This window comes from Tiliqua scincoides, chromosome 10 (assembly GCF_035046505.1).
Source record: "Tiliqua scincoides isolate rTilSci1 chromosome 10, rTilSci1.hap2, whole genome shotgun sequence".
Classification (NCBI taxonomy): Eukaryota; Metazoa; Chordata; class Lepidosauria; order Squamata; family Scincidae; genus Tiliqua; species Tiliqua scincoides.
The window spans coordinates 4,097,040-4,109,090 of record NC_089830.1 but is presented as its reverse complement, the minus strand read 5'-3'; the positions used below and the strand labels follow the sequence as shown (position 1 = coordinate 4,109,090).

The following is a 12,051-nucleotide window of genomic DNA, read 5'->3' as shown; positions in this document are numbered from 1 at the left end:
TGTTAAATGCTTTTATTTTTTTTTTGCAGATTTTGTTTTCCCAAAGAGGAAAAGTGCAGGAAGCACTGTTATGTGTTTTTATTCCAAGGCGCGTTTTTATAAATTGTAATTATAAATTGTTTAAAAAGTGTACTAGGCAGGTGATATAGGCGGTAATGTCAGCAGATGCACTCACAGTCATTACCCAGGCAACCCCCATTCCAGTCCATTTTAAATCCTTTTTGCAATTTCCAGTTTATTTTTTTGCACATTTTGGGTTTGTTTTTACAAAAATGAGAAGTACAGAAAGTGGAGTTAAGTTTCTTTGTTTCATTATCAATGAAAAACCACACCTCTAGTAGTAGCTTTAAAATTGGGCTAAAGTGTGACCACCTAACCTCTGTGGTGAGTTTAGACCTGACAGAACAGCAGAGAGACAAGCTTTTTGGTTCTTGCATCTCTGGAGCAGAAAGGAGTTCACAGGTGTGGGTAGGCTGCTGAGAACCCACCTCCAGGTTTGCTGGATTGGGTGCCTGCAAGGTGTTGAGATATGATAGCTATGTTGGGCCCAGTGTCTGAGATGTTATGGTTGGAAGGACGCTGTTTCAAGTCCAAACGTTTTAGCAAGGAAGTGATTGTGACTGACTGTAGGTGAAGTCTGACAGATGCTCTGCTCAGGGTATTTCTGGGGTGGGGGCACTCTGTGTAACTGTTCCTGTGTTGCTTTTCAGTTTGAAGCTGCATGGGCACTGACGAATATTGCCTCAGGCACCTCTCTACAAACCAAAATAGTGATTGAGGCAGGGGCTGTTCCCATCTTCATTTCGTTGTTGAGTTCTGATTTTGAAGATGTCCAGGAGCAGGTGAGGCATGTTCAGGGGCTGAGGCCTGAGGTGATGAAAGAATTCTTGCATGCACATAGCCGGATTGGGACTTGGACCTGGGAAATCTGGTTTCAGATGCGTTCAGTCTTGCCGCAGTCACTTTTGGCTTCAGCCTTCTGTCAGTGAAATCCTCACAAGACACTGTCGGTTCCTTTGAAGCCCTTCCCTGCCAGTGGCTGAATAGCTGTGATGTCTAGGATGGTCTGGTAGTCTTACTGCTTGGGACCAAGAGGGCAGTGTTGGGTGTTGAGATAGGGAGTGAGCAGTGTGTGCTGTGAGCACAAGTTAACAGGAGTACTTGGGAAGAGGGGTGTATCTGTGCACTTGACTATAAGTTGGTAAGGCCCGGGAGAGGTTAGTGCTTGGTATGGAATAAGGCTTGGTGCAACTGGGGAGGGGAAAAAACAGGTGGGACAGATAAAAATACAGGATCCTGATGTACAGTGGCCCGGTGGTGCAGGGAGAGGGACAGCCGGACTGCAAAGGGGTGGGAGGGCAACATCTTTGACAGCAGCTTTCTAGTGGAATTAACAGCTGCTCTAGGAACGAAACCTGTTGCACAAGCAGCAGTAATGGGCAGTGGAAAAGTGCAGTGTCAGTGGCACACTGGAGGGGACCAGTCTTGTTCATGAGGGGCCCAGCAAAAGGTCGCCTGCTCCATTGTTGCCTCCTCTCTGCTCCATTAGAGGACTGAGTGCTGAAGCCCCTGCTCTTCTTCCAGGCTGTCTGGGCGCTGGGGAACATCGCTGGAGACAGTTCCAACTGTCGCGACTATGTCCTTGACTGTGGCATCCTCCCTCCCTTGTTGCTGTGAGTAGCCAGCAGGAGAAATGACGGAACCACCTTCTGAATCTGCCACTTGTTGGCTTCAGCCTTTTATGTTCGTGTGGGACCCTACCCACGTTCCAGGATATTTGATGGGAAGCACTTTGTTTGGTGGGGTGGACTTAATGGGATTGATCCTCTTCAGCCATGATCTCATAGCCCTGAGAAACAGGAGAGGCTAGTAGCTCAAATCCTTGTGGGTGACCTTGTTTGCAGTTGGCTTAACTGTTCTGTTGAGGTGAAATGAAATCCCATGCACGTTTTTATTCCTCCCTTGGAGGAAGGGTAGAATCAAAGCTTGACGATAGAAGGGTGTGCTCGGTGGCAGTGCCCAAGCTTTGGAGCATTGTCCACCTGTAGGCCTGGCCCCTTGCCTGGCAATCTTGGAGAAGCAGAGGATACTGTTGTGTATTGACACACTGGAGAATTGTGCCCTAGGCTGGACTCCTCTGTGCTGGTACTGAGGTCTTGCATGTGCTTATTTCTTGCTGCTCCTCTTTGTTGTTTCATTGTATAGGCATGTGTGGCTTAACAACTGTTTGCTTAATGAAACCACATATATGAGGGCTGTCAAAGCACAATAAAGATGCTCTTAAAGAGGCAATCGCACCTCCCATAGCCTGCAGCAGAGTGTCTGTTTACACAACAGAGAGACTCTTAATGCAAAGAAGAGGCAGTCTATCTCCAGTAGCCTGTGCAGCCAGCTAGTGTCTGTTTACACAACGAAGGCGGTAGATTGGACTGAATGTTCACTTAATGACCTATTTACATCAGGGACTGGAGAACCGCATCCCCATCTTTAAGTGGTGCACACCTGTATATCATTGCTTTAGGCTGCCTGGCTGGTGCCAAGAATGGTTGAAGGACTCCTTAAAGTACAGATTTTAAGCTGCCAGGGAACAGTGGCATAGCTAGCTACCCTTGAGCCTAGGGAAAAGTTAAAAATGATTCCCCAGCCACTCCCAGAAGTGACATCACATCCGGATGTGACATCACACCCAAGGTTTTGTCAAAAAATGAAAAATTAAAAAATCCACCACCTCCCCCACCCCAGCCCTGCTCCTGCCTGCCTGTTCAAGAGGTGTGAGTGGTGATTGGAGTGTTTGGCTGCTTGCTGTGCTGCCTCCCCACCCCCAATCTGCCCCCCAAGTTCCCAAAACAAGGGGAGCAGGCAGCCAGGGACTGTGATCTCCGCTGCCTCTTTTGCAAAGAGTGCTTTTTTTAAGGCACTTTTTGCAAGAAGCATGAGCAGCGATCACAGGTGGGGGCACAGTTGCATGGTCGAATGGTCGGACTGTTGCTGCAGGCACTGTGCAGGCTGGTGCATTGCTACCCCTGCACCCCCTCTAGCTGTGCCACTGTCAAGGAATAGTGGCACAATGTGCATTTTTTGAATTGGGATATAGAAGACACCAGGTCAAGCCCTGCTCAACCATGAGATGGCTAGGCCGAGCTGGAGCAGCTTCAACCCTGCCAGATCTTAAATGTTAAAACGGTTTATTGGGCAGTGCTACAAGGTGGACTGAATATGGATGGATTGGGAAGTAACAGAAGTATTGTGGTTGCGTGTTCTGTCACAATTTGAGGCGAGGACTCGGCTCAGGGTTGGTTCTCCTGCTTTGCATGCAGAAGGTTCCGGGTTCAGTCTCTGGCAGCACCTCCAGGTAGGGCTTGGAAGACTTTCCCGTTTAAGCCCTGGAGAGTGTCTGCCAAACCTTATAGTCGAGGGTGGAAGGGAGCATCATGCGTGGTTGAACTGGACGGAGAACTGCAAGAACAAATCGTAGGTGTGAAATGCTGTTTGTCTGCCTTCAGGCTCCTCACAAAATCAACCCGGTTGACGATGACACGCAATGCTGTCTGGGCGCTCTCAAACTTGTGCAGAGGGAAGAATCCACCCCCTGAATTTGAGAAGGTGAGTTACACCTGCGCATGGCTCACCCTCGTCTGGCCACAGGTGTCTTTTGGAGCTGAGCTTCTACCCCTTGTGTCAGTGCCTCCCAAACAAGGATCCAAACTTGACCTAGTGGGCCATTGGCTGAGGCTACAATCCTATACATTGTATGTGGTGGTGGTTTTTTTGTGTGGTTCCCCAGGGAGCCGTGGCTCACAGTTTGGGAACCACTGCCTTGTGAGGACTGGGCTGTACTGCTTTCCATTGCTGGGGGTGGGGCTCCTAGTCCTCCTGAGGGAGGGACCGAACCCTTCTCTGCAGTAATAAGCAGACAGAGTCTCGGGGAAGATTCAGCATGGCACACTCAGTCAAAGTGCATGTCTCTGACCCTTGGTGCTGGTGCTGCTCAGTCATTGGTAGTTGCCTGCAAGAGTAGTGACTTCCCCTGCATGGAGACCATGGAACATCCTGTTGTGCCTCCCCCACAAGGAGAGAGAGTGAGCACCACAGTTAGCCACAGCTGCTACTGTTATGCCTTTTGTGCGGTGAAGCATGATGGTTCAAACAACCGGAACCACGTTGATCTTGTATGACCAGTTAAATGAGAACCATGGTTGTGTCTCTATACAGAGACATAGAAATTCTGCTGAGAATGACTGGGATGCCCACAGTTTCTCAGTCACACCTGAGTCCCTTTCTCTTCAGGACTTAACTGTCTCTTGTGGTTTCCTTTTTGGCAGGTCTCGTCCTGTTTACCAGTCTTGTCACGGTTACTCTTCAGTAGCGACTCTGATTTGCTGGCAGATGCGTGCTGGGCGCTCTCCTACCTATCAGATGGCCCCAATGAGAAAATCCAGGCTGTTATCGACTCTGGGGTGTGCCGGCGGCTGGTGGAATTGCTAATGTGAGTGTTTGTTCCCTGAAGCTGGAGGTGCCCAGTAAAAAATGACCTGGTAGCAAGAAAGTTTAATTCACTTGTGTTGCTTTCCCGCAAGTTCTGCTCTTGCATTGTGGCAATGATGACATGCTGGCCTGAAAGTAGCACAGGAAGCTGTAGTTTCATTAGCTGTAGTCTTGCCCGTTGATCATCTAGCCCTGTGTGTGGCTGAACTGGTTTCCATTCATCGAAAGGGTAGGAATGTGGATTTTTATTAGCACTGCTGAGACAGGCAGGTTGGCCAATGGCATAGAGTGGCAATGGCTTCTGCTTCTCTTCCGTCAGTGTGTAGGTGGGAGGGATATTGTGTGTGTGGTGTTTCCTTTCAACTTTGGGCAGCTTGTGCGAGTCACACGCTGAATGTGGTGATTATTGTATTCTGTGGTGATAATTTTTGAAGCACCAAAGTGGAGTCAAGGAGCGCCATCTGCATACCTGCCTCAGGTGGGAGTTTTTGGAGGCAAGTGGAGGTGGTTGAACCCTAAATGCCTGAGGATGGGCCAGGATGGAGATGTGAACATAAGATCAGCCCCACTGGATCAGGCCATAGGCCCATCTAGTCCAGCTTCCTGTATCTCACAGCGGCCCACCAAATGCCCCAGGGAGCACACCAGATAACAAGAGACCTCATCCTGGTGCCCTCCCTTGTCAGCTGAACATAAGAAGAGCCCTGCTGGATCAGGCCAAGGGCCCATCTAGTCCAGCTTCCTGGATCTCACAGCGGCCCACCAAATGCCCTAGGGAGCACACCAGATAACAAGAGACCTCATCCTGGTGCCCTCCCTTGCATCTGACATTCTGACATAGCCCATTGCTAGAATCAGGAGGTTGCGCATACACATCATGGCTTGTACTCCGTAATGGATTTTTCCTCCAGAAACTTGTCCAATCCCCTTTTAAAGGCGTCCAGGCCAGTCACCATCACCACATCCTGTGGCAAGGAGTTCCACAGACCAACCACACGCTGAGTAAAGATTTTCTTTTGTCTGTTCTAACTCTCCCAACCCTAAGTTTTAGTGGATGTCCCCTGGTTGTGGTGTTATGTGAGAGTGTAAAGAGCATCTTTCTATCCACTCTGTCCATCCCCTGCATAATTTTGTATGTCTCAATCATGTCCCCCCCCTCAGCTGTCTCTTTTCTAGGTTGAAGAGGCCCAAACGCTGTAGCCTTTCTTCATAAGGAAGGTGCCCCAGCCCCGTAATCATCTTAGTCGCTCTCTTTTGCAAAGACACTATTTGACAGTCTAATAGAGTGGTTCCCAACCTGTGTTGTGTAAGACCCTGAGAAGTGGTCTGTGATGTCTCTGGAAAAAGCTTGCCTTTTATCACTTCCACCGTCTTGAGGATGGAGAATGGACCTCTCACATCCAGGACTTCGTGTCTTACCTAGCACTCCCCTACAACTACCAGTTTCATTATATTTTTGTGTGTGCAGGAGGGTGGAGGTTGCTTGTGGTCAGCTGAGTTTGGGAGCCACTGGTCTAACAGATCCTGCCAGTACAGTAAACAGAGTTGTGTTTGGTCATGGAAAACCCAAGCTTGAACCTCCTGCTTGGCTCCCGTAGTTGGTGACTGCTCTTGGCTTAATGCTTTCCTAGTGTGTATTAAAACATGCAGGACAAATGTACTCAACTGCAGAGCTGTGGGTGTCAAGGGAGGACTGTGGGGCTAGAATGAGGTCTGGCTATACCGTAGACCAGTACAGCACACTGTGGCTTGGAATGTGAGAGATCAACCTGGGTTTGAGTTTCTTGAGAGAGCTGAGCTAAGCTTGGCCTGTTTCTTCTCCTGCTGCAGCACCAGATTTGCATCTTGGATCTTCCTCTCTTCACAGGCACAGCGATTACAAGGTGGCGTCCCCAGCCTTGCGTGCTGTCGGCAATATTGTGACTGGAGATGACATCCAAACCCAGGTGACAGGACAAGGCTAAGTCTGGGGCGAGAACCTACAGCTGTCAAATTCCTGCTATTGTCTAGAGCAGGGGTGTCCAAAGTTTTTGGCAGGAGGGCCACATCATCTCTCTCACACTGTGTTGGGGACCGGGGAAAAAAAGAATTAATTTACACTTAAAATTTGAATAAAATTACATAAGTTTACATAAATTAATATAGTAGAAGTGGACCTTATATGAATGAGTGAAGGTCTTGCAGTAGCTCAAGGCCTGTAAAAGGCCTTGCACAAAGCAAAGCTGGCCTTTCCTTTGCTGCTGCTACTGCATCACAGATGTGAAACAGCAAGTAGTGGAGGAAGCCCTCATCCCACAGCTCACACAAGAGGTCAGTCGCCCTCACGCTGAGAGCAACTGTGTCGGGCCAGTGCGGGCTGCAACAAATCTCCGGAGGGCCAGAGGCTCATTGCACACTGGGGGCTCCCTGAGGGCCGCATTGAGAGGCCTCGAGGGCCACATGTGGCCCCAGGGCCGGGGTTTGGGCACCCCTGGTCTAGAGCAGGGATGGACAAACTTTCAGATTTAGGGCTCCTGGACCTTTAACAATTGTATAGAAAAGGGAATTTCAGCAGTTGCAGGTTTTTATCGCATAGGTGACAAGCTGCAGCTGCTGAAACTCCCTCTACACAATTGTTAAAGGTCCAGGAACCCTAAAACTGAAAGTTTGCCCACTGTGGTCTGGTGGGGTGGGGTGTGTGTGTGTGTGTGTGTGTGTGTGTGTGTATAGAATATCTAGTTTAATTACTCTTGTGGAAAGAACACTGCCTGGCTGTGCCCAAAAGCAAGTACCAGTTTTAATTTGGGATATAGATAATATGTATGCCTATTGGGGGAGCGTCTGGAACTTGCTGCAAAGGTTCAGAATAGTTTGCATTTCAAAGTGGTGGAGGTTTGCCTCCTGACAAGTGGAGGCAGCTTGACTGATAGCTCTCGCTTCCTTCCCAGGTGATCCTGAACTGCTCAGCTCTGCCTTGTCTCCTCCATCTCCTCAGCAGCCCCAAAGAGTCCATTCGGAAAGAGGCTTGCTGGACCATCTCAAATGTCACAGCGGGCAACAGGGCGCAGATTCAGGTATGGCTTCCATTCAGGAACTGCACTCTGGACCCATTGCAGCGCTCTTGGAATTCAGAGGCTTCCTGCTAGGACTGTGACAGGTGTCGCCTCCTGTCTGGGGTGGACTTCCTTGATCATGTCCTTGTCTTCTAAGGGTTGGTTCTCATGGTGCCAATTTCGGTGCCTCTTGGATAATGTAGTGGGGGAGACTAAGAATATGTTGCCTCTCTCACAGCCTGATGTTCTGGTGGGAGTGATGGTGCCAGTTCCAGGTTTGGGAGCAGCCCTTGGGCAAGACTGTCTTCTCCTTTGAGCTCCCTAGTCCAGGAGAGCAAGCAAGCAGCAGTGGCAGCTGCTTCTCCGTGTTGCCCGCTCACATGCTAAGAAAGGAGGGGAGGCAGCACCAGCAGCGAGGAGCAGTCAGGCTGGAAGTTCAGCCATGGGCAGGTGCCCAAGGATGCCAGCCTCATATTTGGGCACCTCAAGAATTGGCCCCGGATGCTGTAGGAAAAAGCAGTTATGTGAGAGGGATTTAGGTTGAAGAAAAATGTAGATGAAAACTATAAAACTCAGCCAGATTTAGGATGGAATACATAGGTGGCTTCTGAATGTCTGGCTGTGAAATGTTGAAGTTCTGGGGTAGTGGGGCATCTTCAGCAGAGTTGATGATGGCTCCAGGGACCAAACATTGGCTCATGTCTTTTGCCTGCACCTGGGCTGCTTAATAAGCTTCCATTTTTAGCAGGGAAGTGGTAAGGATTGTAAACGTTCTTGTGCACTTGAGGAGTTGTGATCAGATTTAAAAACTCATTTGGATGATATGGCCTAGAAAGAGAAGGAAGGAAGATCCTGCTGTTCAGTATTTAAAGTAGTTGGTTTGAAAACCATTTTTTCCTCTGCAGTGAACTGCTGCTCTCCTCCCACTCTCCAAGATTTTCTGTTTTCCAAGTAACACTTTGAGAACCCCTGGGCACCTTCCCACCCTTTGCCTTAAGTAAAGTGCTGCTGTTCAAAAGAAGGGTATGCAGAGTTGGCAGCAGGTCTTAGTGTGGAACTTGTAAGCTGCCTTGAGCATTTGCTTCGACTTGGGCTGGATGAAAATCTTATAAATTGCCTTCTTGGCCATGAAACCAAGAAAATCTTGAAACAAAAGCTGAAAAAGACTGTACCTAAGTGAGAAATCAAAGACCAGACCTTGGTTCCCAAGAATCATGAAACCAGCTTGAGACCTAGAGGCTTTCAACTTGCTTTCTTGAATAGAATACATACTTTCTTGTGCTATCCACCCTAGATGTGTGGCAAACCTTTGGCACTGAGAGGAGCTGGAAAAGCTCCTGGAAAAGCTTCCTGTGTTTGGAGGGAAAAAAAAGCAGCAGCTGATTAGAGAAACTCTTAAATCTTTTGGAGGATCCTAAGACCTGGAGTTGAGTCATGGATCAGTATCTGATCTAGGGCAGCCAGGAAGCTGGTGGAATGACTTGAGTGTGTAACAAGATGGATGGGTAGGCAGGAGGCCACCTTTTGCTTCCAGGAGGGGTTCTTAGTGTTCGTATCTTCTGCCCTCTCAGGCCGTCATAGATGCCAACATTTTCCCGGTGCTGATCGAAATCTTGCAGAAGGCTGAATTCCGCACAAGAAAAGAGGCTGCTTGGGCGATCACAAATGCCACGTCGGGAGGAACCTCAGAACAAATCAAGTAAGTTGGGGGCTATTTATGCTTTTTAGCCGCTCTGACAGCCCTCTTGTTGGAAGACCAGGTGCCCTTTCATTACCTGCAGGTCCCTGAAACGTTAGAACTCTATTCTGGAATGTCTCTGAATTGAGTGCTGCAGCTCCCATAAGCTCCCATCCAAGCTTGCTTGTGCTCCCAACTAATTTTTTTGGAAAGATCTGTGCATTTGTCACAAGACAGGAATTTTAAACCTTTTTCATCTCGCAACACGCTGAAAAGATGCTAAATAGTCAAGGCACACCATCGGTTTTTTGACTAGCAAGGTACACTGCACTGCTCATGGGGGGCTTGCACCCCCAATGGATCTACTAGTAAATGACCCTTCCCCAAGCTCCCATGGTGCATTGGTTGAAAATTGCTGCTTTGAGAGGAAAGAGGCTGCTTATCTGTATATAGAGAGTATTTGGAATGGGACAACAAAGAGGTATGCTGCGCTGCATCTATAGATCCCAGCTGAAATGGACAGTTGGCCATGAGAAGATTAGAAGGCTAATGCAGGCATGAGGAGATGGCTCTGGCCCACATCTCCTGTGGCTCTGTTGTTTTCTGCCCTAAAGCCTCTTCTGTGGCTACATCCAAGCCCACTCTGTTGGAATCTTACTGAGCTGTGACTGTGGGAAGTTTTCCTGTTGCTGTGCTTTTCTCTCAGAAGGCACAAATGTTATCAGTGGAGACCTGACAGGCTTCAGGTTTCACTGAGACATGAGTATGTTGTACAATGGGTACCATGTGGATTTCATTGCTGCAGCCTGTTGCACTGACCACAAGAAATAAGGGCTTAAAAATGGGGTATAACTGTTTGGCTGGCAAGTCTGCTGTTGGCTGTAGCCACTGTAGTCATGAATGTGGAAGTGCAACATCCTGTTGACTGGCAGTGACAAATGGCCTCCAGTCTAGAACGAGGGAATGTTTTCAAACAAAGACCAACCTGGAGGACAAGTACATTTTGGTTGTTGGGAGAAAAAACTGGACAATCAGGATGCTTTTGCTCCCTAGCTACAATACTTAAATGTCAGCCAGCCTCATTATGTGAAAACCTGGAACCTTTCATGTTTCCTGCTCCCCTCTGTAGAGCACCTCTGCATAGGGACAGTACCTTTCTCCTGTCTTGGAACCCTAACCCAGGGCCTTTGAAATGCAGGATGGTGGATAGCTGGGGCAGATAATATGATCTCCCAAGCAATCTCAGGCCCCTGCATCTTAATGCAAACTTGAGCTCTGCATCAGTGTAACTTGGGTTTTAGCCAAGTAACGTCCCACCTGGTGTTTTACATGTTGGTGTTCTGAACGTGTGTGTGTGTTCTTTCCCAGATACTTAGTAAACTTGGGGTGCATTAAGCCCCTCTGTGACCTCTTGACAGTAATGGATTCCAAGATAGTCCAAGTGGCTCTGAATGGTCTGGAGAACATCTTGCGGCTGGGTGAGCAGGAGGCCAAGCAGTGCGGCACGGGTATCAACCCCTACTGCAGCTTCATTGAGGAGGCGTACGGTGAGTCTGCATGGAGAAACATGCAGCTGTCCTCTTGGTGTGTAAGATGTATTTGACACATCTGTGCCTTTTCTTGGCCAGTAGCCTTCAGAGCAGCTCACAGCACACAGTAATGTAAAACTGCTTAAGAAAAATAGTGATGTGAGCAAAACAAAGTTGGCAGAAGTTGGCATTAGGGTAAAAACTTTCCTAGATGAACTGGCCTGTTGTGCATTTGCAAACACTTTAAGTAGATGTTGAAGAGTTTTATGACACTCTGAAGACCAACAAGCTTATCGTAGTACCACAAGTTTTCATGGATCACTATCCATTTCACCAGGTGTATTGACAGGAAAGGCAGGTTAGACACCATTTAAATAAACCTGGGTAGGCTTGCTGGTAGTGCTGAGGAATCTTCTGGCATTAGATGAACAGCAGTTGTCCGTCCCCCCCCCAAGAGTGTGCTCCAAGACAGCTGCTATTCCGTGGGAGCTGCAAGGCTGTTAGTCTGTGGCAGCAACATAAGGCTCAAATGCCTTCCAAAGGCCTTGGAACATCCTCTGAATATGACTAGAGTGCAGCTCTAGTCATGTTCGGAGGGTACAGGTCGGGCCTCAGTGCAGGTCCAACCTGTACACTCTTGTACAGAACACAATGGGACTTTGTGCCTTCGTATGCATAGGCTTGTGCTGTACCCATCTGCGTGTTCAGAGGGTGTGTTGCATTTAGCAGAATACATAGCATTCAGCAGACAAAGGATGCTTTTTGTCAGTTTGGTATAGTGGAGCCAAATTGTCATGAAATATTGTATGTTGTGTGTGACAATTCTATTTAAACATGCCGCCTGCCCACTGTAGTTACTTCATTTATTGCTTAGAGATCAGACTGATCATTGCCCATTTAAGATGATGGTGGTTATGTCCTGCTCAGGTCATTAAATGCTCCACATGGCAGGGAAAATATTAGAACTCGGCAGAAGCGGTGTTGCTGAAGAGGTGATAATTTGGTTCTCCCGTATCTTAAAATGCATATTTTCCTCTGACTGACATGTATTGAATTCTTGACCACAAGCACCTTAGGATGAGACTCTCCCCTCTTGACTTTGTAAAGCACTTTGCCTGTTGAGGGGCTACATATGATCAAAGTTCCAGATCCCCTAGTGTATCTGCGTGCAGCAAAACCAGTTTGCACAAGACTATTGACATTCTGCTCTGTGCTTACTTCGGCTGTGTAGCACTTGCTAATCTGAGAATCTAGATTGTTCTGCCATTGAACTTCAACCAAGCTTTGTCATTTGGAAACAAGAACTAGTCGTCGTCGCCCTTCTCTC

At 48.2% G+C, this 12,051-nt stretch overlaps 2 protein-coding genes across 2 annotated transcripts in view; both read left to right on the top strand.

Moving 5' to 3' along the window:
• Positions 1-12,051, top strand: part of RPL11 (ribosomal protein L11) — a 90,872-nt gene that overhangs the window by 53,259 nt on the left and 25,562 nt on the right. The gene's annotated exons all lie outside the window — the stretch shown is intronic.
• LOC136661232 (importin subunit alpha-7) overlaps positions 1-12,051 on the top strand; it is a 29,941-nt gene that overhangs the window by 15,916 nt on the left and 1,974 nt on the right. The window contains exons 6-13 of the mRNA XM_066638313.1: positions 711-842; positions 1,585-1,673; positions 3,504-3,603; positions 4,323-4,486; positions 6,353-6,431; positions 7,413-7,538; positions 9,089-9,216; positions 10,564-10,742. Coding sequence (XP_066494410.1) covers positions 711-842; positions 1,585-1,673; positions 3,504-3,603; positions 4,323-4,486; positions 6,353-6,431; positions 7,413-7,538; positions 9,089-9,216; positions 10,564-10,742 — 997 coding nt within the window. The remainder of the gene's footprint in view (positions 1-710; positions 843-1,584; positions 1,674-3,503; positions 3,604-4,322; positions 4,487-6,352; positions 6,432-7,412; positions 7,539-9,088; positions 9,217-10,563; positions 10,743-12,051) is intronic.